Source organism: Manacus candei, unplaced genomic scaffold (genome assembly GCF_025592945.1).
Source record: "Manacus candei isolate 608988 ecotype Guabito, Panama unplaced genomic scaffold, ASM2559294v1 h1tg000095l, whole genome shotgun sequence".
Classification (NCBI taxonomy): domain Eukaryota; kingdom Metazoa; phylum Chordata; class Aves; order Passeriformes; family Pipridae; genus Manacus; species Manacus candei.
In genome coordinates this window covers 1186425-1210092 of record NW_026138143.1, presented here as the reverse complement: position 1 = coordinate 1210092, position 23668 = coordinate 1186425, and the positions used below count along the sequence as shown (strand labels likewise).

The following is a 23668-nucleotide window of genomic DNA, read 5'->3' as shown; positions in this document are numbered from 1 at the left end:
CTAAAAAAAAGAAGCTTTGGTAATGCTATTAAATTCTCTAGGGAACAGATGTGAGCTCTAATGCCTCCCTGGAAAACACACCTTTTTAACTTAATTTGCTGGGCAAGAAAAGACATGGATTTCACTTTTTGCGCAGAAAAATTAAATGTGTATCTTACATGTATATTCAAACAAAATGGGAACCAGAAATTATGGCAATTAATAACCCGACCTTTGAATAAGCAGTTCAATACAAGGAAGCATTTTTCTTAATAACCTGATGCTAAGTTGCAAGAAAAGAGTTTTTATAGTCACTAAGTGTATGGCTTCCCAATTAAATCTTGCTTGCAATGTGAGAAAATATCTCATTTTTGCATCTGAAAATGTGCCCTCTAAAATATTTTTAAAAAGAATATATTAATTATGAATCTATTAACTTAAAAAAATTACAATTGCAATATATTGGGCAGCCTTTTTATTTAGGTAGCAGTTCCAAAATTTGGTGCGGATTTGACTAGAAGCCTGTCTTTTAATCAGGTTTTTAAAATTGGTGATTATCAAAATGGTCAGCTCCTTACATGACAGCAGAATTAATCTGCAAATCACACTGTTTAATGACAGTGCTGATATTTATATGCAAATATATGCACTTCTAATCATAAGGTTAAAAACTTGGCCTCTGCCAAAGGACACATCTACATAGAAAGGTGTAGCATTATACACCTGGTTCCAAATAATTCATTTGAGGACAAGCTGGGAATTTGTACACAGTAATCCCTTGTTCCAGTAGTCATACCAAAGGGCTGCCTTCTTATCTTTTTATATAGTGATTTTTTAGTTTTTCTTCTGAACTGCTCTGCTGCTCTCTACTGATACCACTTTGGGAGCAGCCCAATTCTGGACGTAAAAACCACACAGGTATTTTAGGAGGGTTGTTAAAAGAAAAGTCCCCATACACATAAAACTGCAATATATTATAATTAATCTTATCTTGAAAAAACACCAACAATTATTGAAATCCCTTCTAGTACAAACAGACCAGCAATACTCATTCAGCAAAATTACAAAATTACATTGAGTCACCTTAATTCTTCTGTGAAGACACATTTTATCAGTACTTTTATAGTTCCATACATTGTGTCCTTGCCAGATGCTTTTTATTCTCCTCTAAAAGTTCATCAAACAACTTATCATCAAAGAACTAAAATAGTTTTGTCAAGACAGTTTATTTTTTTCTCATATTTAGTTCTAGCCTCTAAAGCATCTTGTTATGTACCTACAGTATTTTTTCTATCTATTTCAAAAAAAAGCAACCATTTTTTACCTCTAAATATTACAGTAAATATCATGATGTTCATTGTTTGATTCTGCTACCGTTTTTAATTTAAAGAGAGTTATATTTGACAGTAAACTAGATGCTGGTTTCTTGTATCAAACACCTGAATTTGCATTTAATATACAAGTAAGGAGGTATACTTAAAAATGAGCATTTATTATGCTGGAAAATTAACCATGCTATAGTGTTTGGTACACTTCAAACAGTACATAAAACATTTTAGTATTATGATGGTAAACATTAGTTTATTAAGAGCCATGTACTGAATAATCAGTTATACTTAAAACTTCAGAAGCTCAGTTTCTCTTTGAGTAAGAGTTAACTTTGGAGTAACCCACAGTTCCTTAGGTATTGTAGAATTCTAGATTTATAGAATAGTATGGGTTGGAAGGGACCTTTAAAGGTCATCTAGTCCAATCCCTCTGCAATGAGCAGGAACATCTTCAACTAAATTGGGTTGCTTAGAGCCCCATCCAACCTGACCTTGAATGTTTCCAGGGATGGAGCATCCACCACCTCTCTGGGCAACTTGTTCCAGTGTTTTACTACCCTCATTGTAAAAAATATCCTTCTTATATCTAATCTAAGCTGACCCTCTATTAGTTTAAAACCATTACCCTTTGTCTTATTGCAACAGGTCCTCCTGTTGTTGTTTTAAAAATTTATTCATCCATGCATGCCCTCAGCACTGCAGCACCAACATCACAAAGTTTTATTTTATTTCTCAACTAAGTTCCTGCAGCTACTGTGAAACTCTCTGTGGTTTAATATGCACTTTTATAACAGGGCTTTAATTCATGATATAAAAATAAGAAAAATAAACCCAAAAATCTATACTTCATTGTTCTTGTTGAACAAAAGTATGTAGTCCTTTAACTACCTAATCAATTCAAAACAACAAGTGAAATCAGTTTTTCTTTTTTGTTAGAATATCAGAGGGCTCCCATATGTTTTATGTCACTCAGTGAAGTGAATGGATGAGACTTACAGATGTGTGTTCCCCACTTTATTCTAATGTCTGGTTATTAAAAGACAAATCTCAAATAGTATTTTCCAGCTAAAATACCAGTAAAGCCAGGATAAAAATAGATACTTAGAAATAGGGCATCATACGCTCCATTTTCTGCAGGTTTGCAGATTTTCTTTAAGCACTGAAGGAAGGGCATTTAGAAATTACCCTTGCTTTTCAAAAAACATTATCAGTTCTGCTCTTAACTACAGGAGCATTTGTACCATTGCTCATCCAGATTTCAAATGAAATTCCAAAGACATATTCAAATACTCAAGGCAATACCTTTGAAAAACACATCACATATTTAGACAACCTGAGCTACTCTGATAGAATTCTTATTTATCACCTTAATTTTATCTCTAGCACCAGGCCATAATTGATGTCTTGTTTCCATTTTTCTCCTCAGGACCCAACATGACATTTGTTTGAATACTATATTTTCCTGAACATTCAAGCTTTTACAATAGTCAAAGCCTTCTGCTAAAGAAACCATGAAGATAAAAAGAAGCAACTTCAAAGTACTACCATGAATTCCAAGGTTGCACCTTCCAGAGAAGAACAAACTAGCAACTCAGAGTTAAGGTTCCAATAAATATTTCCTGAAACCCTGAGTAATACAAGCAGCAATCCCATTTTAACTGGTCTAAGGTAAAAGTATTTGAGATTCAACTTTAATCTGAGATCCAAAACCAGTTTGTATTTAGGGGGAAAAAAAAGGATCATCATAGAAAAACTTACAATAGGAGCAGCCATAGACTTCAATTCTTAACCCAATTTGACCCTCTTCGTTCCAGTCCAAAGGAACTATCCTTACATAGCGAGCAATAACGGGATGTTGTAAATCGTGCCGGACCACACTGTCAGAGTTTGTATTTCCAGGAAATGCCTAAGGGAAAGAAGAAAAAAAAGAGGAAATTATTGTATTAAATCTATCTCACATGCTGTAAAGATTTTTTTCTGAAGGAAAACATTAAGTAGTGAAGTCTTCTGAATGTCTAGGATACATTGACGTTTGTTTTAAATGTTTCTTGGATAGTGAAAAAATGAACAGTTGATTTACCAAGTTGCATAAGAGTACTAAAACAGTAGCATTGAGACCTCTTCATCCACCACAGATATGTTTAAATCGTGGAACGCCTGCCACTAGATAAGAGGGCAATCCATTTTCCATCACTAATCTTTTACTCAGTTATTAACATGTTAATAAAAGTGTCCAGCCAGAGTGGTTGGTCTGGGGAAGAAGCTACCTACCCTCCATCAGTAAGATTATACACAGCAGTCATCCTGTAAATATGAATATTGAAAGAACTTTCTTACTACTGCAACTTCTGAAATTTCTAAGAACTTAAAAATCCTCATTTACTTTTGATGCACTACTTGCTGAAAAGTAAGTGACCAGGTTCTTTCCTAACCATAGTTGTCTCCCACAGCACTGCCAATTCCTGACCTGTGAAGGTCAGGAAAGGACACAAGAGCATTCAAGGGAGTTTGAAAATCAATTAATTAATATTTAGGTCACTATTTGTAGTTCTGTACCTATTGGTAAAATATTCCATAGCATGAAGCTGCCTATTAGTTAATTCAATAGAATATTTTTTTTTTGTCTTGTCCATTTACAATCCATTCATGCAGTGATGGTAAATGTTAATCTCAACATTTTCAGGGGAAATTTTTTTAACAATGAATGGAGTAGTCATAAAGAACATCGGAAAGGTGATACATTAAGAGAGAGAGATTATGAAAATAGAAATTTTTTTACATCCTCGTTAAAAAGATATTTTTGCTGCAGAGAAAAATATTCAGCAGTATTATCTACACAGTTAGCATCTGAATAAATATATATAAAACCTATATATAATAAATACCTATAGTGGAACAAAAAAACCCAAAGAATAAGGAGTACAATTGCAAACTATAGTCATCAAAATATTGAAAGAGGGAAAATTTAAGTTGGTCCTTTGCATACAGCTATAGCAATAGCTAATTACATGCCCAGATACTACTTATTCCAAAAAATATATCTTAGAAGACTAATTATTTTGTACCATGCACAGTAGATCTGGGTAGATGTAAAGAAGATGCACAGGATCCCTTACTTGGTGGACTCAAAAAATTATAACATATACTAACAATTGCATTCACCTTAATTTTTCTGTGCTGCAGCTATTAATGTACTAAATTATGATGATGGTACTCCTCAGATGAGTTTGTAAGAGATGTTAATTAGTGTCTGTGAAACACATATATACGAGTAGTATAAGGAAATGAACAGTTCAGTCTTCTGAGAAGGCAATAACCAACAAAGGAAAGCACACACTGAACAAAGACAAAAATCCTATTGAGAAGTTGCCTGTTTTTTCGGTCTTGTTCTAGGAATCACAGAAGTTCATGGAGGGAATAAAAACTTTGATTCCTTTAAAAATATGTATTTTAGTGGGCATGTAAAGTAGTGCTCCATATTTCAAGAGTAAATTGCTTTTGGGCATGTCTTAATTTTGTGTTGCTTGGTATAATCTTACCAAAACTCTACTGATGTAGAGGTTTACTGGTTGTTTTGCTTTAGGTCTTGTTTAGTTGTTTGGGGTTTTTTTCTAATTAGAAGTATTAGGGTCAAAGGAAGCTGAATATAGGAGGACAAGATATTTTCTATATAATTTGATAGATTATTGATGAAAAATTATTCTCAAAATCAAAAATATATTCTGTAGCTCACCAAACTTGCGCCCTGACTTGTGCTTTCCCAGTCCTTTGTCAGAAAGACTTAAAGCTGAAACCAGCATGCATTTGGTATTTTGAGGGTTCCTTTTGGTATATGATCTAGTGACCTCTGGTGAATGCATAAACATAGTCAATACAGAACAAGATAGCCTCCCATTAGTTTCCCTGATTAGTAAAATGCATTCCATTTAGTCTCCAGCAGAACAATATCTTTTAAACGCAGCCTTCACTTAAATAAATGAGGTACAGTAATACCTGCTTTGTGGATAATGCAAATATCAGGCCCAAATCCATGATTGCAAGGCTGAAAAATCAATTTACAGGAGTTTGGGAATTATGCACCACTGTTGCAAAATCTTCTTTTCTAGTTAATAGATTTAAAAGTATAATTTAGACCCACATCTCTAACAGAAGATTTTCTTTTTAACAGGGCTAAAAAAAAATAAATTGAAATTGCAAAATTATTTTTTCAGAAAAAGGTAGAAATACCTATATAAATTAAACAAGTTTTTCAGATTATTAATCTCATTAGCTTGCTTAAGTATTACTGCCAGAGGTCTGCTTTTCACAGTTTTTCTTTAACCCAAACTGGGAAAATGAACAAAATGGCTCACTTTTCTGTAAAACAGAGAGGACTGTCTCATAAGTCCAACTCCAAAATCCTCTGTTCCATAAATCATTTCTCATCTTGTACTGGATACTGACTTCTGTAAGCAGCTTTATGTTACAGCTCACATTGCAATGAAAAGATTGGGAATGCGATGAGCAACAACCACTTTTCTCAAAGGCAGTTCTCCACAGGACAGCAATGTAATAAGGACGAAGACAGGTAAGAGAATAAGACCCCAGATCTTTTCTAAACAGTGCTTTTGAACATACATTGAATGGAGTTTTCAAAAGTATTCACTAAGATTTTCGTGACTGTAATCCTTAAGAGCAAAATTTGTTTAGCTCCAACTAATTTTCAAAAATTAACAGGGCAGGTTTATAGGACAGATAATTTATTTTAACGGGTCAACTAATCAAGTTTTTAAATAAATAAATAAACAAACAAATAAATGTTTGACTCAGTAGTCTTCTTTAACATCAGTAGCAGCAAAAAGAGCTGTATGATCTTTGAAATTCACTTTGGCTTCATCAATAATCTTCAGCCACACCACCATACAGAGAGACATAGTAGAGACATTCAATATAATTTTCTTTTCGTAAATAAAGAACCTGAGAAAAGTGAAGGTAAGGATTTGGGAAATTTAGAAGAAAAGTTAGGGAAAGTTAAGATTCAGACAATTTTTTTCCTGTATTTCCAGAAAAATGATATTCTAATCAATGATTATAAATGTTAAAGCTAAATGATAAATTCATAGTAGTATTGTAGTGAAGTTACATGCAGCTTAACAGTAGTAGTTAAATAAAACTGATCAAAATGGTTTTAGTTTCCTGTAAAGGAACACTTTGCAACAGTTTTACTCTACTCAGCTGTATGGATACAGCAAATGCATTTTAAGATCTCAATTTGGGAAAATGCTTTGAGTACATTTTACAACAAAGGATTAAAAAGAAATTCAGCACTAAAAAATTTATCTCTGAAGTAAGAAGGTGCAAAAAATGAATGAAATGTTATTAACTGAACAAAAACGGAAATTTTCATACTTTAATCAAAGAGTAAAACAATGAAAGAATGTTTGTCAGATCATCAACTAAATAAACAAAAAGATATTTGCAATCTTTCAGCAATTTGTGAAGCAGAGAAAAAAACCTGCACTTCACCCAAGAATATCATGACATATATACCAGAGAACCTAAGTTACTTTAAGGCAAAATTGATTCTTCACCTGACTTAATTCAGGTGAAGAATTCTCCATCCGAATTAATGACCTATTCAGAGACAAGTATTAAAATTACTTCAATGTAGGCTCTTTCTAGGGTGATGTAAAAATTGGGCAATGTATGGAATAGTAGAATGACATTTCTTTTCCTGTAAAAAGAGGAATAACTACCAATTTTTTAAATTTTCTTTAATTACTAGTAATTTTTGTCACTACTTTAAATATATACTTACTATTATATTCTTGATAGTTCTATTTTCCCATTGGCATTTTAAGCAAAGAATAATTTATGGCTCTGAGTTTCTGAAAAAGAAATCTATGCTTCTAGCTTTATTTTGACGATGCAATAGTGACAACTCTACAGAGTCTATGTTCCATGGTACTATAGCTCTGTAAACAGCAGAAACAGTATTTGCATGGAAATTAATAGAAGCATCATATTATAAAGTATGGAAACATCCACAGGCAGGTAGAATATGTCTGTGACAAAATTAACTAGGTTTTTCTTAAGGACTCCAAGGTGAGTTAAGCATGAAGTCGACTAAACCCTAAAGACTTATTTTATAGGAAAACGCCCAAATTCCAAAACAAATACTTTTCCAAAAACTAAAAGGACCACAAACTTGAGAAGTTGACAGCTTTGGTTATGGCTGTCAGCCCTCTGCCTGCACAGCAAAGAAAATCTAGAAACTTTCTTCACTTGAGTTCTCAAGACTCTGCACTATCAAGGAGAGGAGCAGGACAGGCTAGGTACTGGAAGTTCTTGGCCAGCAGTGCAGTGGAATGGTGTTTCACATAGCAGAGCAGTTCAAATCCAGGGCCCTGGAAAAATTCACATCACTTACTGGTTCTGCACAAGCTGACTGAAATCCACAGCAGATTTCAGAGAAGACAACATTTCAAAAATGTGTTCCTATTTTACCACATGGATATTAAAAAAAAAACCAAACATACAAAAAATGAACTTCGTAAGTACCTTCTTGCTGGTGAAACATTACTCTATATCTATGAAAATCCAGCCCAAATGTATCATGTAAACTCAAATAATGGAATAAAAACACCGGATAAAGGAAAGTGTTAGGAGATTAACTTCAAGGAGAAGGGAGGCAAAAAAAGAGATAAAACCAACATGTGGTAGGAAAACTGGTTGCAGAAGGAAAGAATAATAGCAAATAAAGAGAAAAAATTAACACATCAGAACGGAACAGATTTGGGTTGCCTACATTTTAGTTCGGTTTTGTCATGTTTCTGTAATTTCACGTGGAATAAGAATAGGTGATAGGAAGCAGTAATCTTTGGAAACATTTCTTCATTCTCTTCATTGAACAGCAAAATCAGTAACACTACAGCTTGCATACTCTACTCTTTCCCTAAAACCAAATATGTTGAAAGCAAAACAGTATTTCTACAGCATTCTTCATAATCATCTCACACAGAAATGCACCTGAATAGAAAAACAGTGTCTGAAAGCACTTAAAAACAATAGTAGGTATTTCCCTTATCTTCAAATGATGAAATCCTCAAATGTTGCACCTTCATCAGGTGCTGAATCTCATCTTTGAGAATCATCATTATAAAATGACCAAAATTCCTAAGAGCTCAGGATTAACAAGTGGATCATTATAATGCTGATGTTGGTGTGCTCATACGAACTAACAGCAAGTTCCCAATTTCAGTATTTATCCATATACTTCAGCGACACATCTCTGTTTTATATAAATAAAATCAATGCTATATGTGTAGCAACAACAATTTATGGAAAACTACTCACATACTTAGAGTAAGGAACATCTACTAACAGGCTTTTACTATAAAATAATACATCTTTCAAAATTTATTTTTTCTATGTTCAAAATGTTTCCTAGCATTTTTTAAGCAGACCCATCATTTTGTTCACGTGACATCCTCATATTCTCTATTGATTCCTAAGGAGTTTACTTTCAGGTTCAAAATCTGGTTTTGTATGCTGAAAACATATATTAACCCCGTGTGCATCATAATTTAATGTATAATGTAATGCAATTATCACTACATGCAAAGAATAATGCCAAAAGCTGTATTTGTTGTCTTGTACCCTTTCACATCTCCAAGCAAAACTTAATGATTCAGTAACATAACATTATTGATCTTCGTAACAAAATATGCTAACATTTTATAGCCTGCTAACTATTGCTGTACTTAAAAAGAACTCGATTTCACCTACAGGAACATTTATTTTTTATTATTTTAACAGGAACCTCAAGAAATCTGTACATTTCAAGAAATATTTTTCTACTTCTGTTCACAGATAGTTCATAGATTTCAGTTTTGTACAGTGATTCCTAGAAAATGTTTTTAAAATTTGAAAACAGAATTGGAGGAATCATAGAGCAAGATAAAATACCCTTGGTATAATTTCAGATACCTGAAAGAAAAATTAAAAATATGAGCTTCGTTATCAAATCTGTCACTGAGTTTTAACATGGTTTATTGATGTTCGCAGTTTTTCTTTTTAAAAAGAAACAAATTAAACTCATATATAGAAACAAACAAAGCCTAAAAATAAAATGAAATAAAAACAAAAAAAACCCAAACAAACAAAAAAAAATCCCCACACCATCACAGCTACTGCTTCCAGGACGTGACTCAGTGAACTGGATGCAAGTAAAACTTTCTTTTCTCTTCCGACACTACTGTAGGATATTATCTTTGTGTAATCTACTTTAAGTAATGAAGCCTTAAGCCAAAATTCATAATGAAGAACTACCTCTCCATCCTGCTCGTAAACCCCAAACCCAAGAATTAATTCCTTTTATCATACTTCTACATATTAATTGCTCATATGTTATTCATGCGTAGAAATAATACCAACTTATCTGTGGATTTTCTAGGGAAACTGACTGCTTTCCAGGACAGGGTAGCAATCCCTTGTTAACTTTATATTACTGGAATATTTGCAGGAGGACATTTGAGAGTGCACATGGGTATAGACTGGAGATTTTTTTTTGGTTTTTTTTGTTTGTTTTTTTTTTTCCCCAGAAATCCACTTAATAACCCCATTCCCCTAACCTTTACTCATGAGCAAGAGGACACAGACATATGGATATTGTTAAATTTTACTTTATGGGACATCAGAGATGGCATCACAGCAAAGTTACCAACAGTGTCACACTTCTCTACATCCTGAAATTGAACATAACATTCCAGAGGTGTGCCAAATATCTCATCAGCAAACATATTCTTCTCTTTTGGTGCAGGTACCAAACATAATATGAAAAAATTCTACTACAGCTATTCACAAAGCTAATAGATTATTTTAAGGTCTGCATAATGAATGAGAAATTTCAACCTCTGTGCTGAACCATGCAGGTTTTGTTCAGTATGACATAAAATAGTGAAAATCTAAAATTTTTTAAAACCTAAGCTATACACCAAAAATATTAAAATATCATTAGGGTTGTAAAGTCAACACTGCTAGTAGAAATAATGTTTCCTGCAGAGTCTTAATGAATTCCTGAATATCATTATGATATTCATTTATTTCCATAATTACCTGCTATTTATTCTCCAGAGATTCATTCAATACCTGGAGAGAAAATAGTGATTATTCATCCTGATACACTAAACGACTGAGGTTGCAGTACCTTGAGGCTCCAAAGTGTTGTTTTTTTCTTCATTTTTAACCATATCTAATTTTAAGAAGAAATACAGATGACTTTGATTTGGCAAATCTGCTGATGAAATCTGTTCCCAAGATTTAAGATCCAGTATTAACACTTTGATTTTAATTGAGAAAATACAACCTTCCAGACACTGAATAAACTTACACCTTTCTTGTCAAGATCAACTGATTGCATTATTAGTAAAATTTTTTTAACACATCGGGGAGTAATAATTATCTTACTCGTAGTCTTAAATAAACTAGATAGATTTTAACTCTTAGACATCACAGGACCCATTCCATGGGCAACTTGGGGTTTCATAATGAGGAAGACTGACACTTTTTAGATAGTTCCTTTATTTGCATGAGAAACTGAAATATGTGTAGTGTCCAAGCCTGTGGCAAAGGGGGTAACATATAGGGTGAAGGTAACTTATAGGGTGTGCTTTATAGCATATATGCTGGATTTTCTCTGTGACAGTTCCCACGTGATGCTAGACAAGTAAGTTGCAAAAATGTTTTGAGGGGCACTTAGTACAGTTTCTGGGGACACAGAATGATTAGGTAGTTTTGACTTAATCTTTCACCGTCTCAATTCCACACATAGAATATGGAGTAAAAATTAATTTATTTTATGGGGTTGAAAAATAAAATAATATCTACTAAGCACTTAGTCAAACACTAACATGGGTGCCTAAATTAGAAATCTGAGCCTTTTGTGGTCAGTCAAGCAAAGTGGGAGATAGAAACTAAATTAAAAGCTTGCCACTCTTCAGTGGCTGCACAGTAAAATATAAATTTTCATGGATACAATGTAAATGTATTTTACAAATTAGAGAATACAATCAACAATTTAGTTTCAAAAGTTGTCCAGCAACTGATTCATGTTAAAAGAAAAAGAATACAAAAAATCAGTGTGAAATGTTTACACAGACAGAATAAAACTTGCTTTTCTGCATGGGAGTTGTGAGATTTTATTCATTAATATAGAACAAAAATTATTTCTGTTACATCTTCTGTAGAATGGAAGGGAGACAGGAAGAATGTGTTTCCAAAATAACTAAGCACAGTTGCAATCATTACTGAAATAATAACAGCAACAGCTCTGATCACTGGCTGCTGGGCTACAGAGCTCAACAGTAACAGGAGTTCTCACCTGGAGAAGAAAGGCAAACACAGAGGAACCCAGAGCGGTCCTTGGCTTCTTTTTCTCTCTAATACTGATGTACTTAGAAATTTTTTCACACTTCGATGCTTTTAAAATAGTTTTTTAGTAATTTTCAGAACAGTACCTACTCCTTAGGCACCCCTCGACTCAAAGTTTCTTGTGTTTCTTCTACACATCTCCACTACTCTACAGGGTTACTTTTCAACCCAAACAGTTGAGGCCATTCCTAGAGAGTGCACTTATGAGAAGCAAATATAAAATCAGAAATGTCATTCCACACTCTCTGCACTTAGTGCATTGGATTATAAGACTCAAACACTCTGCAGGAAAAAGTACAAATGCAAAACCTATTTTAAATACACTTGAGAATCATCTATACTCAATAAGGGCATAGCAACTAAATAAATAAAGCTTTTGAGCTCCTACTGGTTACAAATTAATCTAAACAACATTCTTGACCCATGAAAAAAAATACTGATTTGTGTCTTCAATTTATAATTATTAATCAAAATCACTACACTTTTTATATTCTTTTGAGTCGTGACTAAATCAGGATAGTCAATTTTCAAGTTAAACTTTTCTTAGTTATAAGTAGTTTTCATTCCTATGTGAAATCACAGAAAAGTCCAGAGACTGCCTTTTATATCATTGCAATTCTGCCTCGACTATTAGCATGCACAAAATAACTGTGAACCAAAACATGTGTCATATCTGAAATGGTTACTTACAAGAATGCAACTGTAAATCAAGCTGTGGGAAATAATGTCCGGTATTGTATACTACTTGCTTCAAGTATCAAGTTAATATTGCATATTGAGATAAAATAAAAAAACTTTGAAGACAAAAATTAAATAGTCAGGTGTTTTTCTAGTATACTTTCTGTATCTTTTTAATGCTGGGATTATAGTTAATTGCAAATAGTACTTGTGTTCTCCATAATTCAGATAAGCTTCCCAATAATGGGAAGAAAGACTGGATAATAAAGAAAAAAAAGCTGTCTTTAAACCTGTCTTAACTCTCCTTAAGTCCTATTAAAACATTACATAATTAATTCAAAATTATAGAAACAAGAAGTAGGCGTTAAAAATAATTTTGAATCTGTTTGCTTGTTTTTGCATGTTTCCGAGTTATTATATTTATAAAAGACAGAAAATATTAAGTCAAAATTTAACAATGACTAGAAAAAAAAAAAAAAGAAAAAAGAAAGAAAATTAATGCTATTGCCACCTAACACTAACACATCTCAGTTTCTGGTTGTAGGTGCAGTACTTTCTGAACATTTCAAGAGGAAAAAAAATAAAAGTAACTTATCCAAAATACTTCACATACTCTAAAACCAAGAACTCCAAAGACTGATGTAGTTACCAAAGTTAACTATGAAACAGGAACTCATTAACCATTTCTCTTTCCTTTTCTCCTGTTCACCCTAGGCAGACTCCATACTCTGAAAATCGCCACCTTAAGTCAAGATCTCCTTGACAAAGGTTCACAGGTTTAGAACCTTTTGGTCTGTGACCCATGATATCAGCAAAAAAGAAATCTAATCAAAATATAAATATGGGAAACTTCAATGAAAAACATGTGGGTCCTTTCTAAAACTCAGTATAAGGTTAAAAGGGCTCAAAATGCAGAGAAGCATAAGCAAAATTTCATGCAAGCAAACACTAAATTCCTATTTCAGGAAGAATACCTGGAGTAGGACTCTTCAGAATAATCCTTTCAAACTGTTCAGAGGAATATTACTAAGAAATCCCCAAAGGCAGAGTTACAGTATGTGACAGTCTTCAAACATGCCTGCTTGCCCTTTGACGTGCATTCTATAGCTGCTCATCTTTCTAGAGCAATAAGGACAGTTTTAACCACTTAGTTTTTTAAAATGATACCAAGAAGACACAAGAATACTTTACAAAGGAATGTGTAAAGGAATATCTGGGGTTTTTTTCCTTTTTTTTTTCTGTCATGAGAATGACAGAAAGAATGCAGAATACTTGTGTTTCTGTTGAAGTCCATTCTCAGCCTTCATTCTAAAAGTGCCTGGTATCCATGTCAGAAATTTAGACTGAGTAACCTTTGGTCGGAAACCTCTGTGGATTCAGTATACTGTTAGATGCCTTATTAAAACAGACAATAATAGAATAAGAAATACTGAAGGTCCTATTTTTGCTTTAAAGTACATAATCTGATTTCATCCCATTACTTCTTTTGCAACTGTATGCCTTAGAAGTTGTATTTTTTTCCCTTTGACAGAGATAATATGCATCTGTAATCTCCCTATGATATTGTTTTGTTCAGGTTCACATCAACTACTACTCTGAAAGTGACTGTATAACCATTCATCTTTTAAGTGAAATGCTCTCAAATAGCTCTTAGCATCTGAAACAGGAGAACTTCCATAAATCAAAAATCTTGCTGAATGATCAACAAAGGTGAATCTAGTTTGACAACAATAATTGGAAGAGGGAAGGATTTTAAAATTTTGATCACCTATTCACTTATTTTCTTTATAATTCATTACATAAGTAATACAGTGATGTAACAGCCCAATTTTCTCCTAATAGAAACTTGCTAAATTTGTTCAGTCTTAGGGGATTGAACATTTAGAGTCAATTGATCACTAGTTGTGTGCAAGTTTTTCCTCACACAGCAAGGGCAATTTTATCTGACTCAGATATTTCTGGTTTATTTATCTTTGGCAGCCAGGATACATGCTTCCCTGGCCAAGGAGGTAGCAATATTTTGAGTTTAGCATGACTTTATTGCAGTGTCTTGAGTCTACCACTGATCAGGGCTGATGGTCTCTATAGCCACTGAATGAAAAGGAGATTTGGATGTCAGTAGAGCAATACCTATGCCACTAACAGAATCGTGTGTTTTACTACTCATGTGGAATGAGAAGGTGGAAATTCTGATGTACAAAGATCTTTATTACTGAGGTCTAGTATTTGTCCTATATGATTTAATTTTCCTGTGACAAGGACTCGCTGCAGCACGGAAAAGGTGGTTGCAGTTCTGTTCCTATGCAAAGGTCCTAATTTACCTGGAAAAGGCTGGCAGATACACAGTGAATCTTTTCACATATTCTTTTTTTTCCAAAGCTACATCACACAAACATTGCTGCCTTCCAGTAGTGGCAGGCATTCTTAGCATCACTGGCTTTTGTAGTGAAGACACCATTATCTTATTGCTGTTTATTAGTCTGCTATATTCCTTTCCCTAAAACCGATATGAGAGAAACAAAAAACATTCTTTGTGGTTATCTTTATGAAAGAGGAGAGGAAAGACAAAGGAAACGGGAGTTCCCTATATTTCCCTTTCCCTGACTTCTAGACTAATTAGGATATCGCTTGAGAGTATTTTGAAAACATGCTTGCAAGTGCTCAAAACAAATTCGGAGTTCTTCAGGTGGAAGAGGCTATCATAATGTTTCTCTACAGGATCACAGGAAGCTTCTGCAGGAAATGTCTTTACAGCCATTTGATAAAACTCTGTAAATACTTGTAATACCACAAGCACAGCAGTCAGGAACGACTGCTGGCATTTGCGTTTTGTTGCTTACTTACTATGTGAACCAAGACTAACATCCCAAAGTCTCTGAAACTCATTCTGTCTGTGAAACAGAGATAATACTCTCAGAAGTGTTTGTTGAGAATTAATTAGCTATTATTTATGCACTGATCCTTTAAAAACAAAATGAATCCATGCACCATTTTTACATCCCTGTTCTCTTAAGAAAAAAAAATAAAATTCAAATGACAAACATTCATTGATTTTTGTGGCTAGAAGGGAGCATTATAATAATAATCTAGTCTGGAATTCAGTAGCCACAATGTCAACCCCCACACAATAGTTTAGGTAATGAGTGCTATAGTGCAGCATTCATAAAGTTATTCAGTCTTGATTTCAAAACTGAAAGTGATGGAAAATCAAATTTAACACACCCCTATGGAAGCTCTTCCAGTGCTACTTATATTCAGTGCTAAAAATATGCATTATTTCTACTTGATTTGTTCATCCAGTCACAGGATCTCATTACATATTTTGCTCATATTTAAGAATGGTTTACTATCACGGATTTCTTCTCCTTTGTAAGAATGTGGCAAACTAGGACAGGAAAACACTGACTAAGCTTCTATAACCTAAATAATAGATAATTAAGATATATAGCTTCTATAACCTAAATAATAGATAATTAAGCAAAATTAACTTGTCTGGAACAGCTTGCAAAATGATAATATGATCTGGCTTGCAAAATCTTTACAGGCTTTTTTTTAAAGACACTAGCCTCCCTCCTCCCTCCCTCTTCCCACAGTGGATGTGTAAAATCAGAATAAAATAACAGTATGGGTTTCCATTCACTTTTTTGTGGAACTGATTCACAGTTGTTTCACTGTTTTAAACACTAGGGTTCAAACTCCTTCTAAAACAGGATCACCGAAAGATTTCCAGTTATTACTAACATTATGCATTATCATCTAGCTGGCATTGCTATACTGTACTGTACCAGAAAACTTGCAGGCAATCTCCAGTGTGCTTCATACAAAGTCATCTCTCACTGATGCCAATGATATAAGCAATATGGTAACAATAGCTCATACTTCCATCTAAAAATTGTCAATCCTTTTTGTTCAGATAACTTCTGTGTGATCCAGAATGTTTTCATGGTATAACTGATAAAAATATTAAATATCTTTCATATTAATATATGAGACTATGGTTAACACCTAGTTTTTAGGAAGAATGTCACAAAAATTCAATTAATCATTGATTAAAAATGTTTGGTGTTTTAAAGAGACTGTTTCACACTCATATCTATACAAAATATGAGTGTCTAGCCTTGTCTAAGCCTGCTCATGGAAAAAATAAAGCGTATACTTTAGACAGAATGGAGAGCAAAGCAAGGTGGAAAGTAAGCAGCACTGATAGATCCTTGTTTTCAGCAGCTTTTCATAAATTCCCTTGGGAAGCCAACTGAATTTCATTGAAGGGAGTGAATCAATGGTCCTTCATAAAAAGAAAATCAATTAGAAAGTCATTACCTGAAAATTAGCACTCAAAAAACAAAATTCCATTTTAAAGCCAATTAGACTACATGGCAGTCCTAAGTTGAATTGCATTTGCATTGATGTATGCAAAATGATTTACATCCTCCATCCCTAAGAAACGTAGAGAGTGAAAAATTAGAGAACATGTTTAGAGACGCTAGTGAATTTATATTTTGCAAGCTATCTATCTCAAGCAGCAGATGACTATGCTGGGCTTTTAAACAGCTTTATATTGTATATCTAAAGTACTGATGTTCTTTTTGGAATTATAACACTTGAGGAAGCCTTACTTTTGCTCTCTGTCATAGCAACACGTAGAAAAACAGCTGCTAATGTAGAAGGTAGAGAGGGGACTGAAGGCAAGTACCTAGCCCAATAGCTTCTTTCTCACAATAGCTTGGCACAGTCCTGGTATAATGTGTGTTTTGAGCCACACTGGAAAGGCAAACAGTGTTAAGTGTTTAGAAGGAGAAGTAGAGAGCATTTCATAGCAGAGCTAAAATATCTCCCTGCCAGTACAGAAAGAGTGGTATATCTTTCCCTCACAGATCTGGGTCTGAGAAATAAGAACTAGCCCTTGAAGATGGGATGTTACAGCTTACAATTATGTAGAATTAGGTTAAATGGTTAAAACATTGTCATGGTTTGAGATAGTCCCCAAATCCAATTCCCTAGCTCCATTCCCCCTCCCACATCTCAACCTAATGTGAGATGGGTTTTTCCAGACAAAACACACAAAGTGGGGGAAAGGGAATATATTACAATGACTGTACAAATAAATACCATATCACATTATACACATGATCACAAACTATCTCTACCATGACATATGTATTTACAGTGGATCAGATCTCTTCTCCCCTCCAAATAAAAGTCCAGGAGGGAAAGAAGGGCAGATCCCTTTCAGTCTTTGAACAGCAGCATCTTCTGAGGCAGCAGTCTGTCTGTCTTCTCCACATGCAGCAGCTGATAGCTGGTTTTCTGCCAGCATCCACGAGGGAGGTATTCAAGTCTCTCTCGGCCCCATCGCCTCCAACCGAGGGATCTTCTGTGGGCTTTGTAACCCCAGACAAGGTCGTATCACCACGTCATATCATGAGCACAGGGGGCTTTGTGACAGTCTGGTATCTCCAGGAGACTCAGCTCCTTGCAGGGCCTCTGTGCCCTGTCTCTCAGGTTGCCACCGTGGCAGCAGTGCAAGGGGGGGGAGCCAAGGTCAACTCCCCCCGCATTCCTCTGGTCGTCCTGGTCCAACTCCAGGACGCTCTGAGCTTCTCAGCTCCTCTCTCTCTCTGGTGCTGCATGTCTAAAACTCTTCTCCTAAATAGGAGTCCATGTCCCTCTTCTCCAAGAGGGGTCTCAAGGGAGTTTTAGGGGATCTGGTACAGTCTTACCCCCAGAACTCTGTCTCTCAGACTGCTGGCTCTCTTTCTCCTCGGCTCTCTTTCCAGGAGTCTTCTCTCTGCGGTGCTGCATGTTGTTTCTGCTGCTCCTTCAGTTCAGGTGTTATCTGCTCTGGCTCTCTGCCACCGTTTCTCTGGTCAGAGCCGGCTGCTGCTCTGCGCCCATGGAGAAAACATCTCCCGGCATAACTACAGGCACCTAGCCCAGCTTTATGCTGTTCCAGGTCCCTGCAGCCCCCCAGCCAGGGGCTGGGAGGCCCCAGAGGGCCCGAGGGGCTCAGAACCCCTTCCTCGTGGCTCTACAACATGGCCACCTCTCCTCAACAACCAAACTACAGCTCTTCTTTTCCGGTGAGCTTGTGGGATGTTGACATTTTTGCAGGAGCGCCCATTGGGCAGAACTTCAAAACTTCCAGGGGTTTCCACCCCTTGGGGTCTACCACTTTTCTTAGCCCCTGGGGGAACACAAAATTCAAACCATGACAACCATAAATACCATCCTGAAATGAGATATTCCTCTGAGTTGGGGTAAAGGTGTTCAACTTCAAGAGTCCATTGGTGAGGTGACAGCAGCAGCGACTGAGGTAAATCAGGGTGTGGCTGTTGGATTGTGCTGTACAGAGCAGTTCCAGAGCTCAGGGACACCTGATCAGCAGCCCAAAGCCCTGTCAGGACCTGATAGCCAATCAGGCGAGGAGAGGGCATTGTCAGGAGCATCCAAGGGAGATTTAAGCAGCTCCAGGGGCTGCAAACAACCAGGAGGATGGCAAAAAGTGTGGGCAAACAGGACATGGCATGTCAGAAGGGCATGGCACAGCAGTTTGCGTGGCAGTTCATGCAGGCAGGTCACAAAGGTAGGATGCAGAACTCAAAGAGTGAGTCATCACCCATCAAACCAGAAAAGAACCAGCTATGGTTTCACCTCGGTCAAGAGACTCTGCCAAGCCTGGTTTAATGGGGCCTGTGGGGTCCATCTGGTAAAGAAGGGAAATAGTATCTTTGGTTAGGGACTTGCCAGACTAGTGAAGGGGGCTTTAAACTGGACTTTTTGAGGGAGGGAGCCCCTAGCCATCACAATCCTGCCAGTCAAGTGCCAATATTTGCAATGGATGCCTGGAACAGTGCAAAGGCACTCCGTTCCAGATACTCCAGCCAGTGAGTTGGCTTTATCTGGGGCCCAGTTCAGATACCTCTACACGAACATACATAGTATGGGGAACAAACAAGAGGAACTAGAGATGTGTGCACACCTGCATGGTTATGATATCATTGGCATCACAGAGACATGGTGGGATGGCTCCTATGACTGGAACATTGGAATGGAAGGTCTTACGCTTTTTAGGAAAGACAGACTAGGGAGATGAGGAGAGGGTGTAGAATTCTATGTCAGTAACCAGCTGGAGAGTATGGAACTCTGCCCAGGGAAGGATGAGGAGCCAGCTGAGAGCTTGTGGGTGAAGATTAAAGGAGGGCATGGACAGGGGATGTTATGGTGGGGGTCTGTTACAGGCCACCTGATCAAGAGGATGTTGTGGATTAAACCTTCTATAGGCAGATAGGAGTGGCCCCATGCTCACAAGACCTGGTCCCCATGGGGGATTTAAATGACCCTGATATCTATTGGAGGGACAACACAGCAGGGCACAAACAGTCCTGGAGTTTCCTTGAATGTATCAACAAGAACATCAACATACAAGTTGTGTATGTTGGCTTGAAGAGCCAACAAGAAGAGATGCCATACTGGGCCTTGTACTCCCCAACAGAGATGAACTGGTGCGGTAAGTAATGTTCCAAGGCAGCCATAGCTGCAGTTACCACAAAATGGGGGAGTTTGAGATCCTCAGAACAGTGAGGAGGGCATGCAGCAAGCTCACTGTCCTGGACTTCATGAGGCCAGATGCTGGTCTCTTCAAGTAGAGACCCATGGGATAGAGCCCTGGAAGGCAAAGGGGCCCAAGAATGCCAGCTGAATGCTAGATCACCTCCTCCAAGCTCAGGAGAAATGCATCCCAACATGCTGGAAGGAAGGGATGCCATCCAGACGGACCTAGATAGGTTTGAGAGGTGGGCCAATGTAAACCTCATTAAGTTCAACAGAATTAAGTGCAAGGTCCTACACCTGGGTCCCAGCAATCCCAAGCACATCTACAGGTTGAGTGGAGAAGGGACTGACAGCAGCCCTGAGAAGAGAGACTTGATGGTTGATGGTTGATGAAAAACTCACTGTGAGCTGGTAGTGTGCAGTCGCAGTCCATAAAGCCAACCAAATCTTGGGCTGCATCAAAAGCAGCATGGCCAGGAGGTCAAAGGAGGTGATTCTGCCCCTCTGCTCTGCTCTCGTGAGACCCTACCTGGAGTACTGAGTACAGTTTTGGTGTTCCCAACATATGAAGGATGTGGAAAAGTTGGAGCAAGTCCAGAGAACGGCCACAAAGTGATAAGAGGACTAGAGCACCTCCCCTATGAAGAGATGCTGAGAAAGTTGTGACTGTTCAGCCTGGAGAAGAAAAGGTTGCGTGGAGAAGTCACAGCAACCTTCCAGTATCTGAAGGGGGCCTGTAGAGAAGCCGGAGAGGGACTCTTTGTCAGGAACAATGGTGATAGGACAGAGAGTAATGGGTACAAATTGAAAGAGGAGAAATTTAGGTCAGATATTAGGAAGAAATTTTTACAGTGAGGGTGGTTAGACACTGGAACAGTGTCTACCCTACAGGGAGGTAGATGCCCCAACCCTGGCAGTGTTCAAGGCCACGTTGGATAAGGTCTGGAGCAACCTGGTCTAGTGGGAGATGTCCCTGCACATGGCAGAGGGGGTTGGGACTGGATGATCTTTAAGGTCCATTCCAACCCCCTAACATTCTATGATTCAAGACCTTAATTTAGGTGCTAAATTCAAGTGTCTAGTGACGGACATGCTAGAATACCAAGACATCCCCACCAACTCGGCAGATGTGACACAGTAGATCTGATACTAGCCAAGAACTTGGGGCCAGATAGCATGCCTGAGGTGTCTCAGCTGGTACTGGGTACCTAGATTAAGTAAATGAACGTGTATGAGATTAATCTTACCCTAGAGCTCTCTACTTATCTTCTAGTACTAGAATATTAGTTCAGACAAGAATTTTAGATAAAGGTCTACCTGTTTTGGTAAGGATTATTTGTACAAATAGATGTATTCTAGGCATTCTATGCCATAGAAACATGTAGAGTAGAAGGTTTGTATGCAAATTCATATATATTTCTTCAGTTACACTGATCAATAGTTTTGCCTTTGGGTTCAGTTGTTTCAAAAGACTAATGCTTGGGAATAAAAAATGCGAAAATCCTATTAGATTGCATTTATGCTGGCATCATTTGTCTGGGTCAGCAAATTCATTACCATGTTTAGACTCAATAATTGAGTGAAATAATATGGCTCAAATCACTTTGCATTCAATTCATGATTCCAAAATCTAGCACAAAGGCCTTCAGTTTCAAGTGTTAACCTGGATCTATAGAGTGGTACTGTAAAGAGAAAAATGAAAAAATTGCACTTTTGAAATTAATACAAATAATACAGATGAGACGGTTTGATTTTTTTTTTAAAGACTGTTACTGGAGTTCTATGTTTATGAAATCCAGAACCGTCACATACCACACAGTTATTATTCCTCATTAAATCCATAGCTAACAAAACCTAGTTTTAAAACAGTGCATCTTTACACTACTTTTTCATTCGGGATAAAAGATGGTTATAAAATCAAAATATATCTAAGTCGAGTGTCAGCGTAAGAATATAAAGAAAAGTTTCTGAATGTTCATTTATATTTTACAACTGTAGCTCAGGTTTTTGACTCTGTTTCCAAATAACCCCAGTGTATCTCAGTAGAATACCTAGACATCTAAGTCACTGTCTGTGTTTAGGAAGGTGATTTGTTCACTCGTGAGAGGTGCTCCTAGGAGAAAGGATTTTAGAACTTTTCTCAGCAAGAATACTGAGTATTTTATCTTTTGCTCCAACAGGTCAATCAGTAAGTCAGCTCTGCTTTCTTTGCAGATCATCTGTAAATCAGAATGCTGAGGGTTGACTTCTCACATATTCTTTTGCGTTAAGGGAAAAAGAACTATTGCAGTAAATGATGAGAATATATAAGAAGTTGTTTCTAATCACAGCTATACAATGCTGTATTCCTGAAAGCAGCATTAAACCCTTAGGGCTATGCTGGAAAATTGTTGTGTGGAGCAGTAACTACATACTTGCCTTTGACATATATCTTGACATAGGGATTGAAATATTTTAACAACTGACCTGACCTGTTTAAGGCCCAAGTGAGGCACAGCATTTTTATTCAGGGGAAAGTTTGTCAATTTAGACATCTACAGGCATCTACACTATTTATATTTCTACTTAAATTATGAATTTAAAATAAACATTTCTTCTCAGACTGTAAGTGTACTGATCCATTTTAAAAGATCATAGAAATTATAAAAGTAGAAAGACTCAATCACTGTGGTGATGATAGTATTGAGCTCTCAAAAGCTAAAAACAGGAAACAGAACTCAGTGGGGAAGGGAAGAAGAAAGAACAGCAAAAATAAAATAATTGTAATTTGCAATTATAGAGCCATCAAATACACCCACATTTCTGTCAACTTCTGCTGACAAAGGCCTGAGAACAGCAGAAATCTGGAAATTAGTGGATATATTGAGTAGTTGCTGGGTCTGATTAAGTCTCTAGTTTATTTCAAGTTGACTTCATGTTTCAGAAACAGCAGAAACTTTAAGTGCTGCCTGCTCAATAGGATAAGACACTCTCAGAACGCACAGTAGTGCTTTTTATCAGTGAAACCTTGCATGCTTCATCCAGAATTTTCTTAAGTTTTTATAGTGAAGAAATAGTACATTTTCAAAAATTCTTTTACTTTAATTATTAGAAAAAATTGAGGTTTTAAAAAGAAAACAATAAGTATTCGATTTTTGTGTGAATTTTTAAAAGGATTTCACAAGCATTTTCCTAAACAGAATGGTTCTAACAACAACAAAAAGTTCCTCTGTCAGTGAAAATCTGTACAATCCTACACTCCTTGCTTATATCTCAATAAAGGTCAAATTATCCTCTCCTTAAGCAGCAGGGTTGATCATACTTGATCGGAACAGAAAAGTGAGCTATATGGATCCCATTATCAGATACCAAAATGAGTAATAAATACTTCTTCAGACATGTCAAAAGAACACAGACTGCCAGGCACTTTGCATACCAACAGATAAGTAGATATAAACAGAATATAAAAGGAAATCTACAGCAGAGAAGTTAAATACATTCTTTGCGTTCTGTGGATAAAACTGGGGTGATCGCCCTCGTGCATTTCTTCTTTATAAGGGATTTTGTCATAGATTCAGTTTGAAGCAGCTTCGGAGCAACAGTTAAAATGAAAAGTAAGAAATCACAGAAGTCAGACAGTATTCAGTCACGGGTTCTAAAGCAACTTGGGATAAAACAGCTAAACTATTAACAATGGTGAATAATTTCTCGTGTAAAACTGCTGTGGTGCCTCACCATAGGAG

General features: G+C 36.4%; 1 protein-coding gene across 4 annotated transcripts in view; it reads right to left on the bottom strand.

The window, feature by feature from the left end:
* Positions 1 to 23668, bottom strand: part of CNTNAP2 (contactin associated protein 2) — a 1217517-nt gene that overhangs the window by 572436 nt on the left and 621413 nt on the right. For 2 of the 4 annotated variants that reach the window (XM_051768491.1, XM_051768490.1), the window contains one exon: positions 3066 to 3213. In XM_051768491.1, coding sequence (XP_051624451.1) covers positions 3066 to 3213 — 148 coding nt within the window. Of the gene's footprint in view, positions 1 to 3065; positions 3214 to 13369; positions 13429 to 14716; positions 14844 to 23668 lie in introns of those variants that run through there. The other 2 variants (XM_051768493.1, XM_051768492.1) reach the window with 2 other exon arrangements.